Source organism: Daucus carota, chromosome 3 (genome assembly GCF_001625215.2).
Source record: "Daucus carota subsp. sativus chromosome 3, DH1 v3.0, whole genome shotgun sequence".
In the NCBI taxonomy this organism is placed as follows: domain Eukaryota; kingdom Viridiplantae; phylum Streptophyta; class Magnoliopsida; order Apiales; family Apiaceae; genus Daucus; species Daucus carota.
Window position 1 is genome coordinate 46,715,087 of NC_030383.2, and position 20,099 is coordinate 46,735,185.

At 37.0% G+C, this 20,099-nt stretch overlaps 2 protein-coding genes across 2 annotated transcripts; both read left to right on the plus strand.

Annotated features, from left to right (window-relative positions):
- Positions 1-13,224: 13,224 nt before the first annotated feature.
- On the plus strand, positions 13,225-16,290 carry LOC108211029 (uncharacterized). Its single transcript, XM_017382507.2, has 3 exons — positions 13,225-13,773; positions 14,863-15,666; positions 15,853-16,290. Exons 1-2 carry the CDS (start codon positions 13,351-13,353, stop codon positions 15,652-15,654), a joined length of 1,215 nt encoding a protein of 404 aa, XP_017237996.1. The 5' UTR covers positions 13,225-13,350; the 3' UTR covers positions 15,655-15,666; positions 15,853-16,290.
- A 1,676-nt stretch (positions 16,291-17,966) lies between these two features.
- On the plus strand, positions 17,967-19,729 carry LOC108215473 (BAG family molecular chaperone regulator 8, chloroplastic). The gene is made up of 2 exons (XM_017387990.2): positions 17,967-18,665; positions 18,749-19,729. The coding sequence occupies exons 1-2, from the start codon at positions 18,099-18,101 to the stop codon at positions 19,526-19,528; spliced, it is 1,347 nt and encodes a 448-aa protein (XP_017243479.1). The 5' UTR covers positions 17,967-18,098; the 3' UTR covers positions 19,529-19,729.
- The last annotated feature ends 370 nt before the right edge of the window (positions 19,730-20,099 follow it).

A 20,099-nucleotide genomic window follows, 5' to 3' on the forward strand; every position in this document is an offset into this window, starting at 1 on the left:
TCAATTTATTGAGTTTGAGAAGCTGAAAATTGAGTGTCAGACAGCCAAGGATGATCTCTTGGTTGTTCTGAAAAGAGAAGAGATCATAAGAAAGCAGCTTGATAAGGAACAAGAGATTATTGCCAAATGGAAATCTGGTAGGGATGTTTCCACCAATATCATCAACATGCAAGGTAGAGAGACCTTTGTAGAAAATGAGTGGAAGAGGAATAAGAAAGTGCTTGAGAAATCTGGGAGCAGTTCAGGTGATGAGAATACTGATGATGATCATCAGTTGAAGAACAAAGTCTCAACTGATGAGAGTCATCAGTTGAACAAAAACTCATCAGTTGACAAGAGTGTTCTCAAGAAGCTTAACAAGAAATATGGTCCTGTTAAAAAGAATTTTGTTAAAGGTGAGAATAGTTCTTCTGAGACCAGTGATAGTGTTAATAACACTCTTCATTCCAGTAACAAGAACAAGAAGAAGTTGGATACTAGTGAGCATAAATCTGAGGAGACTAAAAAGAAGAAAGGAAATAGAAATGGCAAAATAGGAGTTAACAAGCACACCAATTACACTCCCAATGCTAGTGCTCTTAGGAAAACCTGCAGTAAGTGTGGTAGTGTAAATCATTTATCTGCTAATTGTAAAACTGTGGTTGCTCCTAATTTATCCTTGCCTATTCCTATGACATCTGTTCCTCACATGAATTTATCTGCTATGAATATGATGCCTGGTTTATTGCCTCACAATCCTTATTCTCAGCCTAACATGCCATATATGTTCAATCCTTATTTCAATGCCTTTAACATGCCTCAATTTCATTCAAACTTGCATGGAATGAACAATTTATGCATATCTCAAAGGCCTGTGTTTGAAAACAGAGTTGATGTTCCAATTTCTCAACCAAAACCAAAGATTGAACCAATTCAATCCAAGGAAAAGGTTGAGAAAGTGGAAAAGGCTGCTAAGACTAACAAATCTGGACCCAAAGCAATTTGGGTACCAAAATCAACTTGATCTGTTTGTAAAATGTGTGCAGGGAAACCACAAGAAGAATCTGTGGTACTTGGATAGTGGATGCTCCAGGCACATGACTGGTGATTCCTCCCTGCTCACAAAGTTTGTGGAGAAAGCTGGCCCTAGCATTACCTTTGGAGATGACAGCAAAGGATATACTATGGGATATGGCTTGATTGCAAAAGAGAATGTCATCATTGATGAAGTTGCATTGGTGTCTGGTCTCAAGCACAACTTGCTTAGCATCAGTCAGCTCTGTGACAAAGGTTACAAAGTCAGTTTCACTCCTGCAGCCTGTGTTGTCACCAAAGGAGATGACAACAATGTGGTTCTGATTGGACAAAGAAAAGGAAATGTGTATGTAGCTGACTTCAATTCTGTCAAGTCTGAATCTATAACTTGCCTTCTCAGCAAAGCAAGCTCAGATGACAGTTGGCTATGGCATAAGAGATTGTCTCATCTAAATTTCAAAACCTTGAATGAGTTAGTAAAGAAGGACTTGGTAAGAGGTCTACCAAAGCTGGAATTCTCAAAAGATGGACTTTGTGGAGCCTGTCAGCTAGGAAAGCAAAAGAGAAGCTCTTTCAAAAGCAAGACTCTTTCATCAATTGTGAAACCCCTTCAGCTCTTGCATATGGATTTGTTTGGACCAGTCAACATCATGTCTATTTCAAAGAAGAAATATTGCCTAGTGATTGTTGATGATTTTTCAAAATTCACTTGGACTTTCTTCCTGCATTCTAAGGATGAAGCTGGGAAAATCATCATCAATCATATCAAGGCATTAAACAACAATCCAGATGTCAAAATTGGAAGGATAAGAAGTGACAATGGGACAGAATTCAAGAACTCAGTGATGAAAGAATTTTGTGAAGAAGAGGGAATTATTCATGAGTTCTCTGCACCAAGAACTCCACAACAAAATGGTGTTGTTGAAAGGAAGAATAGAACTCTTATTGAGGCTGCAAGAACCATGATTAATGAAGCTCAACTTCCAACCTATTTTTGGGCTGAAGCTGTGAACACTGCTTGCTTCACTCAAAACATTTCACTAATTACCAAACCTCATAATCTAACTCCCTTTCAACTCTTCAAAGGAAAGAAGCCAACAATTAGCTTTCTTCATGTATTTGGATGCAAGTGTTATGTTCTAAGAAATCAAGGTGAAAATCTTGGAAAATTTGAGGCCAAGGCAGATGAAGCTATTTTTGTTGGATACTCTGATGGAAAATCATTTAGAGTATATAATCTGAGAACCAACATTGTTATGGAATCAATCCATGTGGTTTTTGATGATAAGAAGATTCAAGGATTTTCAGATGAAGGATTTCATGATAATCTCAGATTTGAAAATGAAGGTGAAGGTGATCTGTATGACAGTGATGATGATGATGACATTATTCAAAATGTTGGAATTAATCCTGGAATTAATATTCCAACTGATGACCCTCTGGTGCAAGAAACAACTGCAAGTGGAAATTCAACTGAAGCATCAGTTGAAACTACATTGGAGGGATCAGTTGAAACACCTCAAGGATCATCAGTTGAAAGAATGTCTCAAAGTTTCAATCAGTCTAGAAATAATGAGATGTCAAATTTAGGGGGAGCTTTCCAACATGGAAACCTGAACTTCAATAATGAAGCCACATCATCAAGGCAATCACTTCCACCACAAAGAAAGTGGACAAGGGATCACCCCTTTGAGCTAATTATTGGAGATGCAAATGCATCTGTACAAACAAGAAGAGCAACTCAAGATGAGTGTTTGTACAGTGCATTCCTTTCACAGGATGAACCTAAAGTCATAGAAGATGCTCTCAAAGATGCTGATTGGGTTCTTGCTATGCAAGAAGAATTAAATCAATTTGAGAGAAACAATGTATGGAAGCTGGTACCCAAACCTAAAAACAGAACTATTGTAGGAACAAGGTGGGTATTCAGAAACAAGGTGGATGAGAATGGAGTTGTCACCAGAAACAAGGCAAGGCTTGTTGCTAAGGGATACTCTCAGTCTGAAGGAATTGATTTTGATGAGACCTTTGCACCAGTTGCAAGACTAGAAGCAATAAGAATCTTCCTGGCCTATGCTGCTCATGCAAACTTTAAAGTTTATCAAATGGATGTCAAGAGTGCTTTTCTAAATGGTGAACTGGAAGAGGAGGTATATGTCAGTCAGCCTCCTGGTTTTGAAGATCCAGAATTTCCAGAGTATGTTTACTTGTTATTAAAAGCACTCTATGGACTAAAGCAAGCACCAAGGGCATGGTATGACACTCTGTCTCAATTCTTGTTAGATAATCATTTTTCCAGAGGAACTGTGGATAAAACACTATTTTACAGAAATGTAAATGGTGCCTTTATTCTGGTTCAAATTTATGTAGATGATATAATTTTTGGTTCTACAGATGAGAAACTTTGCAAGAAGTTTGCTAATCTAATGAAAAGTCAGTATGAAATGAGCATGATGGGAGAGCTCACCTACTTTCTTGGTTTACAAGTTAAACAAGTAAAGGAAGGTATATTCATAAATCAAACTAAGTACATTTATGATCTACTTAAAAAGTTTGATTTATTGGATTGCAAAGAAGCCAAGACTCCCATGCCAACAGCCACTAAATTAGAATTAAGTCCTAATGAGAAATCTGTGGACATCTCTAATTATAGAGGCATGGTTGGTTCTCTTTTATATTTGACAGCTAGTAGACCAGATATTATGTTTTCTACATGTCTCTGTGCTAGATTTCAATCTGATCCTAAAGAATCACATCTTATTGCTATAAAAAGAATATTCAGATATCTTAAGGGAACACCAAATCTTGGTATTTGGTACCCTAAAGACTCTGGATTTGATCTAATTGGATATTCAGATGCTGATTTTGCAGGATGCAAAATTGATAGAAAAAGTACAACAGGCACCTGTCAATTTCTTGGTGACAGATTGATTTCTTGGTTTAGCAAAAAGCAAAATTCTGTATCAACCTCTACAGCTGAGGCTGAGTACATTGCAGCTGGAAGCTGTTGTGCACAATTATTGTGGATGAGAAATCAATTACTTGATTATGGATTAAATCTCTCAAAAATCCCAATATTTTGTGACAACACCAGTGCTATTGCTATAACTGAAAATCCAGTACAACACTCAAGAACCAAGCACATTGACATCAAATATCACTTCATAAGAGAACATGTGATGGCTGGTACTGTTGAAATGCATTTTGTTCCAAGTGAAGAACAGATTGCAGATATTTTCACAAAGCCTCTTGATGAATCCACATTCACAAGGTTGGTAAGTAAATTAGGTATGTTAAATTTCTCCTAATTTAGAGTGAATTTTTCTGTAATTTGGCAGCCAGAAGTTGATTAATTTTGATTTATCAAAATTGAATTAATTCTGGATAAAGTCTATAATATCTCAACTGATGAATTAGTGAAATTGTTTCAACTGATGCTTGAAACAATATCCTCTTGCGTTGTTTTTTTATTCAACTGATGACACCAGTTGAAGACGCCTTCAACTGATCCTCATCAGTTGAATAGGAAGTTTAAAGAGGCACTTATTTCATCCGTTGAAAGTATTATCAGATCTGAGCCGTTGAAATTTCTTTTGTCTCTCACCTACTTTATACACACGATCGTGTGTGTAATTTTTGTAGAGATAAATAAGAGTAATTTCTTCTCAACGGTAATTTCTCAGCCAATCACAGCAATTTTCTGAGAAAGTATTTAAGTGTTTTAATTCATTTTTATTTCTTTTCATCTCACTCTTTCGAATTCTCAAAGCTCTCTTCTCTCTCTGTGCAAAAACAAGTTCTAATCTCTCTTCAAGCTTTCTCTGTAACTGCAATGGCACCAATGAAGAAGTATACTGCACCGAGTGGGTTTATCTATGAGAAGAACAACTTTGCGGCATTTGTGGATACCAAGGCCGTGGAGGAGAAGGAGTATCACAGGATGATGGAGTTCATCAAGTCAAGCCAGCTCTCTTATGCTATGACTGAAGCTCCCATCATTTACCATGAAATAGTGGAGGAGATGTGGACCTCTGCAGAGTTTAATAGTGAGAATGAAACTCTAACTTTCTCTATTAAAAATGAAACTCATTCTGTTAATGCTGATATTATGAAAGCATGCTTTAAGATTCCTGAAGATACTGTTTTATCTTTGCCTAGTGATGTTCAGTTGGTTAATTTACTTTATGCTATGAATTATGTTTTACCAACTGATGCCTTAGGTAAAATAGAAAGGAGGGGTCTTAGGAGAGAATGGAGTTATTTATGTGATGCTTTTATTAAGGCATTTTCTGGTAAAATCAGTAATTTTAATGCTCTTACTTCTCAGATTTTACAAATGCTTTACATGTACCTGACTAATGAATATTTCAACTTTGGTGGTTTGATGATCCAAGAAATTGGGGAGAAACTAGGTGATAAAACTGATAGACCTAGGAATATTTATTATGTCAGATTTCTTATGATGCTAGCTAATCATCTCAATGATAAGCTAGTTATTACTAACAAGGAAGCCAAGCTTCCCAGTTTTGTGCAGGAAAAGAGAGTCTTTAAAGACCTCTTTAGGATGAATTTATATCCTTCCTTGGAGGTGGTGTACCTGCCAACAATGGAGGCTGGAAAGCACAAAGAGGTACATGGCTTTCCTACTACTCTTTCTCAACCCTCACCTTCTTTGCTTTCTGCCATCAGGGCTGTTGAAGAGGCCCATCAACAGTCCACACAAGTGGCAAAACCTTCTAAGAACAAGTCTTCTAAACCAACCTCAGATGCCTCCCAAAAGACATCTGTTGTAAAATCCAAGAAACACAAACCTGAGGGGAGTGTGATTGGAGGTTGTGAGGGGGAGGGAAAGGGTGAATATAAAAGAAGCCCTAAGAATAAGGATGGAGAGATGTGTGTTAACCAGCCAAGCCACTCTGCAGTCTCCCAAAAGACTGTAGATGTTAATATGGAATTAAACTCATCCCTGGCAGCATCCTCCCAAAAGGATGTTGCTATTGAAAATAGTCCTCAACCAGGGACACAGTCAAAAAGGGGGAGGGACACCACTTCTTCACCAATAAAAGCTTATGGGAGAAAGAAGCTGAGAAGTGAAAAACTGAAGCACTCTGCACACACACAGGCATCCATTCTGGATTTTATGCCTTTAACTTCTCAAAGTCAGATTGATGTGACTCCAATAAATGTGGAGTCACAGCCCCTCTCTTCATCTCAACCAATCACCCATATTTGTGATCTTACCATTTCTACTCCTCAAACACAATCCCCAACCTCCTCTGTGGATGTGGAATTAATTCACACCACACTTGTAAATTCTCCATCTTTGGATTTCATGGAGAAGCCCCCATCTGAGATTGATCATCATCATTTTGATGATTTGTTGGATCTTTCTCTTCCATTTCCTTCTTCTGTGACAGTGTGTTCTGTGGATTTTCCCTTAAAATCCATCACCACAGACTCAACTATCACAGCTTCTAAACCTATTTCTTCATTTTCTTCAACTGATCTCCCTCATCAGTTGACAAGTGTTTGTCCTTCAACTGATCTGCTTAACAGCGCTCATCAGTTGAATGCCTCTTCTACTCATGTTTCAACTGATGTCTCTCATCAGTTGACAACTGCTGCTACTTCAATTAATTTACCTCTTTCTACAGCAGTTGATCACATGGTAGCACAAACACTTTTAGGATTGAGTGGAGTGAGCTATGGAGTGGAGAGGCAGCCTAGTGAGCTGGCAAAAGGAGAGGGTGTGGAGAGTCTGGCATTTTCTTCTAGCCAGGAAAAAGGAGAGGATAAGAGTGACCCTTTAGTAAGGGTAAGTGAGGGAGAGGTGAGTTGTGTGGTGAGCCAAGGGGAGCCCTTGATGCAAGAAAAGAGAGAAATTGAGAGAAATGCAGGTGTCAATGAAGGGTTTAGTGAACAAGAGTTTCAAGCTGAATACAGATCCATATTGGATGGTGTTTCACTAGACCCTGAGACTTTTACTCATGGGATGTCCTCCATTCAAGACTTTGCCAGATTGGACAATCAAGCAGCTGAGAGGCACCTCAATCTGATTCACACTACATCTTCAATGCTTAGAGCAAAGGAGGCATTAACAGCTCTGCCTGCCAATGCTGGAGATGATTTTCATTATGATGATAGTGATGAAGACCTCAATGATGCTCTTGAGGAATCCCTTGTTGAACAACCTACAACTTCTCTACCTTCATGGCTCTCCATGCAATCTGCAAATGCAATTGTTGTTAGCATGGAGCTGGAAAGGCAAGCCTCCACTCTTCTTCAATCACAACCTGGAAGCTCATCTTCCTCTCAAGCCATCTCTGCCACCATTGCCAGTCAAGCTCTAGAAAACCTCAAGCTTCACAAATATCAATCCCTCCACTTTCAGAAAGAGATAGAGCATCTCAATTCTCTCATTGCCTCTGTTAAGACTGATCTGACCAAACAAATTGATGAAAAGCTTCCAGCTCAGGTCAAATCAGCTCTTTCTGGTTCTGAGCAAAAACAACTGCAATTGGAAAAGCAAGTAGAAGCTCTGGAAGGCAATGTATATATCTTAAACTCTAGAATGGATGAGATGTTGCAGCATCAAAGAATTCAGACTGGACTCCTTCAACATCTTCTTCTTGCCTCTGGTGCTTCTCTTCCCAGTCCATCCCTTACACTTGCTGCTAACAAAAAGGGGGAGAAAGGATTACCAACTCCTGCAGAATTAATCAGTCAAATTCCTCCTCCTTTCCACACTGAAAGGGAAAAGCAAAAGATTGAAAGGATGAAAGAATTGGACTCCATTGCAAAGAGAGTGGCTCAACTGGGCAAGAAATCATCTACATCTTCTACAGCAACCACAGCTCAAATCTCTTTTCCAACCACAACCACAATTCTCAGGGTAATTACACCTGAGATTGTTATTCCCTCCAAGACAGAAAAGGGTGAGCCATCATTCTTGAATGAGTTCAAGCCAATTCTGTTTCCAAACAATTGTGGTTACTCCAGGCCTGGAAAAGACTCAAGCTCAATCTACTTTCCACTAGCCAGGCCTGACAAAAATGAATACAAGCTTCTGGGCCAAGAAATCAAAAGTTATAAAGATTGTGCAGATGTGGCCTTAAAAGCTCATTTTGCCATCATCCACAGAGAAGGCCAGAAGCTGTTTATTGGAACTGGCCATCCTCACTACTCATTTGCAAAAGCTGAAGAGGTGGCCAGAGAATGTGAAAAAGAGGAGTTTGAATCCCAACTCTCTTTGAACCAAATAGAGGTGGATGAAAGGTATGCTATTGAGCTGGAAGAGGAGTTGACAGCTGAGCTTTTAAATGAGAAAGGATTGCCTCTTGAATCTTCTCCAAAGAAAAAGAGAGTCAAATCTAAGACTAAGATGCCTGAGGCAGCCAAGAGAAGAGAAGAAGTACCAGAAAAGCCTATCTCAAAGCCTTCTTCTCCAATCAAGGACACCACAGTAGTACATCCAGATGTCAACTTCCATGATGAGCCAATAATGCCAAAGGAGGAGCCAATTGACTTGGAAGATATCCCAATTCCAGCTTTTCTTGTTCAAGAATCTTCCAAGCCAAAGAAGAAAGTCAAGTCTGTTGCTAAGAGGATGGCCAACCCTCCTAAACCTCCAAAAGAACCTGAAAATCCTGATGACTATCTGATCATTGCTAACATTGAAGAAATTTCTGAGTTAGAGCTGGAGCTGGATGATCTTCAAGAAGTGAGAGGAATAGAAGCAACTTCAAAGTTACCTGAAAGATTGGTATTCTCTTACAAAAACAAGGGTGATGTCATCTGGCCTCTTCACAGAGTTCTGAATTCTGAAGGATTCAGTTCTCTAACAAAAATATATGGATCTATGAAGAGGACTGGAGGATTTACACCACCTGCCAAGCAAATGGTACTAAAGAGAATCCTTGAGATCAGGAAGGAATGGAACTCAGATGCTAGTCTACAAAGAAGGCTGAAAATTCCCTACACTGGAAAGAAAATTCATCATGAACCTACTCCAGTCATGGAATTCAGGGACAATCAAGGTGTTAGGAGATTTTTCAGACCTAAAGATCAACTCAAGGTTGCTAGCTTGAATACTCTGAAGACTCTTCAATCCAAGCTCAACAGACAAGATAGTGATGAAGAATGGTTCTACAGGATCTTTCAGAAACAGATCAATATTCTTGAAGAAAAACTTAAGTCCAGAAGAAGAAGATCTTCTAGGAACAAGTAACTGCTCAGTCTAGAGGAGCACAATCATCTGTAATCTTTTCTAACTCCAGTATTTAAATTCTGCATTTTATTTTATTAATGTTTTGTTATCATCAAGTGTAGAATTTATGTCTGCATCTTCTCCAGTCATAAATTGGGGGAGATTGTTAGGAATCAATAATTTTTGATGATAACATAAACATTTTTGTAACATGTCTTACTTAGAATCTTTATCAAATTTCAGTTGTAATTGTTACATTTCTTGTCTTTGGGAATTATCAACGGATGGGTAGAATAGGATGGCTAATTGTAAATATCCAATGCCATGTAATTTTATCTAAGTGAAGGATATTCAACTGATGAGATGTAACTGTTCAACTGATAAAGACTGGATGATGTTTCAACTGATGAAAATCAAGCATTCAACTGAAGACAAAGTACTCAACGGATAATGCTGAGGAATTCAACTGATGAGACTGGAACAGCATTCAACTGATGGAGTTTGTAATTCATTCAACTGATGAGCCAGGCATTCAACTGATAAAGTCAATAGCAGTTGAAAGCAACCAGAACCTTCAACTGATGAAGCAAAGAGCAGTTGAAAGTGACTAGAGCTTAAGTCTGACAAATCACATGGATCGAATTACACTAAAATAGACATGGAAGCCTAATTAGGAAAATAAAGAAGAAGCAGAAACATACTTATCTCATGCAGTGCAATCTGGATCAAATCAAGATGATGGTCAAAGATGAAGACATCTCAGAAAGCATGCATAAGACAAAGTTGTGCAGCATTGTTTTTAGATTAGAGTGCATTTTGTAATCTAGCTAAAAGCATTGTAAAACTTGGAGTATATAACCAAGTTAGTAGCATCAGTTGAACTTGTTCAAATTACTTGAGAGAAAAATTCTGAGAGTTAGAACTTGTTTTGAGTGATGAACCAGCAGCTGTGCGAATTGTAAAACAATCCACAGATTCTTCTATATAAAATCTCACGGGTGGATCATTCAATCCACCCGTATTTTTAATACTTGGTGTTTTCCTGTTTATTGTGTTCTTAGTGTATTATTCTTGAATCTTTTAAATTTGTAAAAGATTGTATTCAACCCCCCCCCCTTCTACAATCTTTCTCATAGTTGGTGTAAAATAACAAATTCTCATAATTCTTTTGTTCAATTAAATATTATTATGACACAATAAAAATGCTGTTTATTGGCTTTACAATAACTAACAAACAAAATTTAAAGTATAATTTCGTATCTTTAAATAAAAACTCTTAAGTCATATTTTTAGATGTTCCGTAGCAAAATTTAGTTATATAATTGATTTAAAATAGGTAACACACCTAAAAATCTGAATTTTATCAAATTTACTTGATTCCATGAAAATCGAAAAGAAAATTTCAAGTTAAATATAATTTCCTAATTTATTATCCATCACTTACGCAGATAATATCATTTAAATTGTGATGATTTCTGATGAAACTATTAAATATATTTTTATGTTCAAAAGAAAAAAAGTGATAAATCTTACTTGTATTTTTACATACGGATTCAATCCGTACTAACATTCTATGTCATTTATATTTTTAATTAGCAGGATCCACTAATTCAAAACTTGTTTTAAAAGTCATATTCAGATTCGGACGTTTTAAGGATTTCGCTAATAACCAACAAACGACAAATATTTTTTCTTGCGCGATTCTATTTGAACGAGAACTTGACGAATCGATCTCTCTCCGCATCTTACTTTTACGGGGGTGTATTCGATTGAGATTTTAATGGATTGTTTTTAGTTATGGATTTTAATGGATTGTATGAGATTTTGATTTTGTGCGGATTCTTGATAAAATGTCGCAGAGTGATGGGATTTAGGTACAATGCTTCAAAATCCCATTGATTTTGATGAGATTTCAAAAAACTTAAAATACATTGAAGAATACCACAAAATCCATCATTTTATGAAATGAAAAAAAATCCATCAACATTTGAATACCATCAGATTTTAATGGATTTTAAACAATCTCAATTGAATACCATCGGATTTTAAAGGATAATTTAAAATCCCAATTGAATACCACCAGATTTTGTAGCATAATTTAAAATTCTAATTGAATACCTCAAGATTTTAATGGATTTCAAACAATCCCAATCGAATACCCTCAGATTTCATGAATGCAAAAAAAATGCTTTAAAATCCCAATCCAATACACCCCTCTTAATGTTATATCGAAAGTCAATCGGATCAGAATTAACAATAACGTCAAATCAAAATGACCCCTGTTTTAAAAGATTTCACTGATTATCATCTAAGTAAAATGTCTTAAAAATTGATCAAATTTTACACAATTCTATTCAAATTTAGCCTAACATGTTTAGAGCATCTCCAATGGTGCTCTTAAATCGCTCTTTAAAATATATTATAATATTTGGCTCCTAGTGAGTTAAGACATTGAAAAAGATTTCAACTCCAATGCTCCTCTTTATACTTGCTCCTTATGAATATTTTATTCATATAAATGAGAGAGAAAAGTAAAAAGAGAGAAATGTTGGAGGTAAAGTTGGAGGGAAATCAATATTATATTCATGAAAAAAAGTTAAGAGCTCTTACATGCTCTTTAAAAGAGATGAGAGATGATGAGCTCTTAAATTTTTAAAAAGCTTCTAGGAGCCCATTATTGGAGCTCTAATTTTTGCTTTGCTCTTTAAATTTAAAATTAAAAGCTCATTTAGAGAGTCCCTTGGAGATGCTCTTAGACAAGAGCCAATTTTTTTTTTTTTTTTTTTTTTGAAATAAACGTACTTGCTTTCATTAAATCGAATCAGAAATTAATACATTAGAGATAACATCTGGAGCAACATTAAACCACTCCTGGAAGCCTGACATAGAAAGAGTAGCTCTCGCTAACGTGTGAGCCACAACATTCGCAGACCTATGAACGTACTCGACTAGCACTGAATCAAAGTGCTTAAAAGACTCTACACAATCTAACACAATCGTGTGAAAATACGACCTGCCTTGCATTCCTTTACAAGCATCCACTACCATTTTAGCATCCGTCTCAAATATGCATTTTTTGAATCCGAGTTGTTTGACCCATGCCAACGCCTCTTTTAATCCCACTGCTTCTGCTTCTCTCGGTTGTAACCATACTGATTTCCTGCTTGCTCTAGCACCCACAAAGTCGCCATTCTCATTCCTGATAACACAACTAACGCCTATGCTCTCATCTGCTTGAAAGATGGCTGCATCAGTATTGATTTTCACCCAACCATGAGCTGGTGGACACCAACGTCTTGTAGCTGAACTCGTTACAGGGCTGTGATTTTGCTTCACCATTTGCCTATTCTTCCATTCATTGAGAAGATTAGCTGCTGCTGCATGAATTCCAAACTCTGATCCTCTAATCTTATCCCACACCCACCTATTTCTTCGATTCCACAGACTCCAACACACAATTGCTATCCAGGACAAATTTTCTTTAGTGCAGGTACTACTTAGAGAACATAGTACTTCATTTATAGGCCCTTGATACCTCTCAGGGCTTATCTCCTGAATACCGACCCTCGACCATACACCTTGAGCAAATGAGCAACCAAAGAGCACATGTTCTATCGTTTCATCTTCCAACCTACACCAGGAACATATCGTGTTTATTTGAACATGTTTCGCTGCCAAGCCAATTTAGACTAACACATTTAGACAAGAGCTTTAAAAGAGGCTCTGATAATAAATTACATGACGATCGCGATACATGAATGTAAAAGAACTGTTGTACTAGTTGGAGTGTTAAATTGAGTGGAAGTATGTTTTATATAATTAATAAAAATTCTTTTAAATTATAAATGCTTAGATGAATTATTATGAAAATGACTTTGAGAAATTATAATAGCCTTTTTTTTAAAAGAAGAAAATACAATAGTCTTGATCGATTATTTCTCGTATTTGGAATATTTATTAACAAAAATGGCACATATTTCTTCTGCTTATTATCCAGAAGCCCAACGGGCCTCAGTAAATCCATGACCCGAAACCCGGTTCCATGCACCTTCGTCTAGAAAACCAAAGAAGAGATCGTCTACAATCGTTACTGTAGTCTTCTTGGTTGTGTTTTTACGGGCAAAATTGAAATGCAGCCACCAAACCCTAACCCTAATTACCCTCCCCTAAATCAAACTGATCCCAACGCTCTCTATTATCAACAATCTCACGCATCTAATTACTCGTATTATTACCCTAATCATCATCTTCAACCTCCAAACCCTAATTACTCCCAACACACTTTTCAATCGGACTCTTCGATACCAAGTCATGATCCGTATTACAATGTTTCCCAGGGTAGTAGCTTCGTTAACCCGCCCGGATTTGACCTGAATTCTTACCCTCCGCAATCATACGGGTATGATTACCAGGTCCAGCAACCCGGGGGTGTTGATTACCAGCAGTATCAAGCTGTGAGTGCGGAAGTTGTTACGGCGCCGTATTATTCGGACCCGAATGCTGCTTCCATGTCGACTAATTGGGCTGTGAATGATGTTACTAGTGCTGCCAATGTGAGTAAATTATTATTGATTTGATGAATTTGATTGTTATGTGGTGTTGTAGGATTAGGTTTAATGCTTCGATTATGTTCTTGTATAATTAGTTTAGTTATTGATGAATTTGTATTATTTAGCACTAGATAGTAGGCCTGTATTTAAAATTTTGGGTGTTGCATCTTTTAAAAGATTTTTGATGTTCTATAAATGTTGATAGCGTTGATGAGAGAATATGAGAATCTTTTTTCTGCTTCATTGCTTGGCATATGGCAACTTTAAGCTGGATTTGTTATATTGTCGATTAGAGGTCACTCGTTGTTTATGGTTGTTGTTATTAGGATTCTTAAGAATTTACATTCAAACCATAATCAGCGTTTACTTTATTTATTTGAGTGTGTTTTGGCGGGTGCTTTGTAGACGGCTAATAGCAGAGTTGGAATGTGTTGACCACTGTTATCAAGTCGTCAGCTAGTCGGGTAGTCATTCTATAGAAAAAGTCGAGTAGCGACTTATTTAGTCTGGCGACCATGGGTTTTACCCGACCCAACCCGGTACGTGGCCCAACCTGAAGCTTCAGAAGTAGGGTTTTTTGGACAAAATCTTATGTGTTTTGGACCTGGAAAGAAATACAAGGCTTTGGACGGCTACATCTGGTCTGACTAATAGCTTGTCGTCAGCGTGTAGGCCCTGATTACCTATTCCGGCTACATAATCTTTGTGTCATTTTCAACCTAATCTTTGTATTATTTTCAACGTCACACTAGTATTTCCTTTTTGTCACTATGTGAACTAACAATCTGCCGCGTGTCGTGCATCTCACTGTTGCTTATTATCTTTTACTTTTTATTAAAACTATTAACTGATGTGTGTTAAACTACATTATATATATAATTAGTTATAGTATGGTATATGAATGGCTTGTCGACTTTTTATGACTAGTCGATTCCCAGGTAACTGGGTGCGGATGCTCGACTTGACGTCGTGATAACCTTTGTGATAATTGTATCCTGTATCAAATTTATTGAGAAGTAAACACTAGAATTAAAAAAATAATTTTGTATTTTGCAATTGGTTTGGAAGTTTCTGATATATTATTTGCCTTAGGGTGTGACACTACCACCTAATGGGATGCACCAATATGTGCCTGCTAAACCAAAACCGGTTTCGTTGAATCGGCGAGCTAAATTAAAAGTCTTTTCGAAGAAAGAACCAAAGACGAAGGTTGTACAATCTGCATGGTGTGAAGTTTGCAGAGTTAGTTGTGATACCAAGGATGTTCTGGACAAACATAAATCAGGAAAGAAGCACATGAAGAACTTGGAGAAACTGGGAGGAGGCTCTGTACCTTCTTCTTACCCCGTTCCTGTCGCATCAGCAGGGCCAGCAAATCCAGTTATTGGACCTCGGGAGAATCCGGATAAGAAGAAAGCAACACCGTCAGCGACAAAGATTGTGCAATCTGCATGGTGTGAAGTTTGCAAGGTTAAATGCGACACGATCGATGTTCTCAATGTGCATAATTCTGGTAAGAAACACAAAAAGAATTTGGAGAAACTTACAAGGGCATCAGTTCCTGTTCCTGGGCCTGTCCCTTTAGTAGCATCCGAGAATCCATTGGTTGGGCCACCGGTGAATCCTGGTAAGAGTGTGTCTGTTGGTGTGGGAAAGTCAAAAAAGAAAGCAGCAGGTTCTTCAGAAGATTTAGAAACAAAGAGGAGAAGAGTTCTGGAAGGTGGAGCACCAGTTTCTACTGTTAGGACATGTGTTACATGTAATGTTGTTTGCAATAGTGAAACAGTTTTCCAATATCATATCCAAGGACAAAAGCATATGGCTATGATCGTGAAGCTTGCATCTGAGAGAACGAAAATTGCTGCTGGTGCAATTAGAAGTTAGAACAGAACTATGGTAAAGCTTATTTCTATCATTGCATTAATATAGTTACTTTCTGTGCTCAAGGTGCCAGCATGTTAATGTTATATTTTTTGTAAGTTATATTCATTAAATGGGGGATGAAGAGATACCATATAAATGCATTTGTTATGTTAAGTTGACCAAAATGCTTCATTTATATATTGACCTCCATGGTTCTAGGTCTGAACGTCACAGTCTTTTGGGAAGTTGGAAGTCCTCCACGATGCATTTTACTTCACTTGATAGTTATACAGTATTTGTGCTTCGGGGGAAAATGATGAATTGGTTTAACAGATTTGAAGTGTTTCTGCGCTTACCATATAGCTCGGGAATATGATAAAGGAGGGACAGATAGATTTGTAATTTGTTCGAGACATCAGTTTTCTCAAATTTGTTTCATTTCTGCAGGCTAAGTCAATGAATGTTTGTAGTACATTACAGAGTTTTTGGCATTTAGGCCTTTCATACAGGAAAGGTAGGAATTGTGAGGATCTTTCCCAGAATGTTTGATGTTCTGCAGATTGTAGTCTCAATACTTTCTTCATAATTCTCTCAACAACTGGTGTTATTTTCTCTGCAAAAATTATGAGGAATAAGTAAATAGTTGATCTTGCTCTCGCCCTAGGATGAATTCTATGTTCTAGCAATTATTGTGAGGAAATAATCGTCAAAATTTATGGAGGCTTATTTTAAGGACGAGCCATGTTTACAACAGTTTGATGTTGATACAATTGGGATCTGGTTTAGCAGGAAACTAGCATCCAGTGACGGCTCAATCAAATTTGGGCCCTAAGCAAAACTTAAAAATGAGACCCATACATATTTATTATAATTTTTTTGATGTAATATAAATTTATTATTATAAAATTTTTACCTCAATATTGGATGTTGAATGATAAAGATGAGAAAAGTATCAAAAAAGATTATAATAGTTTAGTATCTTACATTAGAGCCGTCCGAACTGATGCACACAGTAAAAGCTGAAAAGACAAATTGAAAGAGTAATTTTTTGTTCTTAATATTTTATCATTTATATAGACAAAAGAAAAAAAAGACCTTAGTAACTTTAATATTGATAATTAACATTTACTATAATAAACTTGATATTACATTTAACTAGCAAAATTATTTATGACACATACTTGTCTTTAGACTTCTTTTACGTCTATTACTATTATTTTTTATATTTGATTCCATACATTTTGTACATGAAATATATTAATAAATGGAATAATATTTTCATCACAATTATTCGTGATATATATTTTAATTTCTTTTGACAAAAAATATTTATATAAATATGATAAAAATTATTTATAGAAACATAATAAAATAATTTATATTTCAAAAATCTTTCAATTAAATGAATTTTTTTTAATTATTCTAATTTTTAAATAATAAGTCATTTTTTATTATTAATTAAATATATTAAAGAAATTAAAATTGTTTGATAAAATTTTGTTTCCAATAAATTTTTTAATAAAACAAATATTAATATTTGTGTATGCATATATATAAAGGGGTTTTAAATTTTTGGGGGGCTTTTTTGGTTTGGGGGTCCTGAGCAACTGCTTAGTTTGCTTTAAGGCAGAGGCGGCCCTGCTAGCATCATACATGAAAAACTATTAAGCAGGGACAGGATTGCTAGAACAGCATGATAACGAGCTGGAATCGCAAGAATGGTCCTTCACTTCCCACTCCAAAAACGTGACAACTTGTCACGTGCTTCTTTTAACAATACAGATCAAATTGAGCATATACCTGCTTCGTAAAATCACACTAAATAAATTAACCACATTTACTCAATGCCAAAACACCACTAATAATAAGACTAAGGTCACGGAAATGGAATGATAATCAACATACAGTTTCTAAATTATCAGAACAAAATTGAATTGGAATCAAGGGCGCAGAATGATACTAGGGTATTATTCCAGGCCGGTACCAATGTTAAAACTTAAAAATCTCATGATTATCGGAAAATTTCCTGTAAAATATTTTACTAACTTATTGATTATTATTTTTTTTTTTTTTTTTTTTTTGAGAGCAACTAACTTATTGATTATATTATGGTTTGACTAAAGAAACACTATTTTTTTTTGATAAATACCTGATAAATCTTTAATTGGTAGGTCAGTTGTCAACTGATCGATATCTTCATACAAATTTAAGTATGTGACGTATATATAACAAAAATAATTGCTTTTAAGCATTTTCGGAAATAAATAACGAAAAAAGAATCTAAATAATATACAAAATTACCAAAACAACCCTGCAAGCAAACATGTCACAAATCAAAATTATCATTTCATGACTCATCTTTCCAAAAAGCACAGCACTTTCCTTGTTCATTCTACTGCTCTCATCACTCTCTCATCCCCAATAATCATCTCCTGCTTCCCCTTTCTACAATCCTTCAAACCCAGATGGCATCTCATTCTCACCACCACCACCACAACCTCCAGCAATGCCACCCCTCCGCCACCACCACCACCTGCTTCTGCTGCCACTGCACCACCACTTCCCACCACCCCCCACCACCGCCGGAACAACAACCCCTCATCATCCACTGCCAAGCACAGTTCTCTCAACAACCCCATCACTCTTACTACCCCCAATCACCCCTTCTTCAAAACCCTAAACCCCAGTTTCAACATCTCCGCCGCCAAGAATATGTTCAAGAAAATGACGAGATTAGCCACACTGTTATCTCTTCTCTCCTCCGCCGCATCTCCGCGCTTGAGTCCTCCGTTCGCCGCAGCTCTTCTTCGGCCTCTTTCTCTCTCCGGGATGCGGCGGCGCGTACTATTCAGACCCACTTTAGGGCGTTTCTTGTTCGGAGATCTCGAACTCTCCGTCAGCTTAAAGATCTTGCTTTGATCAAATCAGCTCTTAACACTCTTAAATTGAATCATTCTAATAATACCCGCTCCGATTCTCGAGCTCTTTCGCTTAAAGCTCTCAACTTGCTCAACAAGCTCGAGCTCATTCAGGTTATAGAGATATACATGTCAGAATTAAGTGTATTAGTGGGGTTTATATGTTTTTATCTTATTCTGGGGTTGTGTTTTTGCAGGGTAGTGATCCGATGATTCGAGATGCTAAGAGGTCGATTAACAAGGAATTAATTCGTTTTATGGATTATCTTGAGGAGCTTTCTGTGAAAAGGCACCAGCTTTCCACTAGGGTTGTCAAGAATCTGAGAATTGGTGTGAGTGGTACTAAATCTAGGGGTTTAAGCAGTGATCTGAGGGGGAGTGGTTTGGGAACTAGGGGTCCGAGAGAGGATGGGGAGAGAGAGTTGCTTGAGAAATTGAGGAAGAGGGTGGAAAAAATGGAGGGCTACTCCAGGGCTTCTGAGGAAGATGAGGAAGAAGACAATGTAGAGGATAAAAATTCTGGATTATATGTGAATGGAAAGCGGGGTGTTGAACGAGTTAGGAATGGGGTTTTGATGAATAGGCAAGCTGGGGCTCCGTCTAAGGCAAAGAAAAGTGTTCGCTTTGCTGAGAATGGAAATGTGTATATGGTGTATAAGGGCCATAATGGTCCGGTTTCATTTGTTGAATGCCATAGCAATGATGGAAGTGATTCGGTTGATGCTGAGGAAATAGGGAGAGAAATTGAAGAAATCGGGAATGGAGATGACGAGGAAGAAGATGAAGAGTCACCTCAAATCAGCGATGATGGTAGAGATCGTAGAGGGAATGTGGTCGCTGAAAGTGATAATGAATCAAGTGGTCATGAACCAATTGAAAATGAAGACGGAAGCTTTGTGTTTTCTGCTCCATTGCCTGTGAAGATGGAACCTAGAGCTGATTTGATGAACAAGAAGTCGCTAAAAATAATAAATTGAGGGAAGGACTGGCACAGGTTTGTGATATTAGGTGCTGTATGTTATTGTTATCTACTTTGTTAGATGCTGTTGTTTGGTGAATTTGGCTGACCGTCTTTGCTGGTTTGCTGATAAGAAGTGTTAACATTGCACCTGTTAAGCTTTTGGTTTATGTGTCCCAATATTTGAACAAAAAATTTGTTTGTCTGAAATTTTTAAATATTCTGATGGTGCCACTGGAGTAGGGGAAGTAACTCAATTATAAATGTATGATAGTGTAGTTAGCATTTTATGACTAGACTTGCAGTATTGGTAAACTTATAAGTTAACTGTGATAAGGATCATGTTAGTTTCTCATCATTAGTGATAAGGTCAGTATATGCACACTGCCCTGTCCGTACCCTACTTGTACTTACAAGTATATCCGTATGTTGGTTTTATATGCCTGGATGGAAATAGGAACAAACACTCTTCAAGACACTCGCAAAAGTGCTCCTACATATTCACTTAGCTTCAGAAAGTTTTGGGCAAGAAATTAATGATCATAGGAGAAAGCAAAAGTGATTCAGATAAATGTAGTTGAACCAGTACG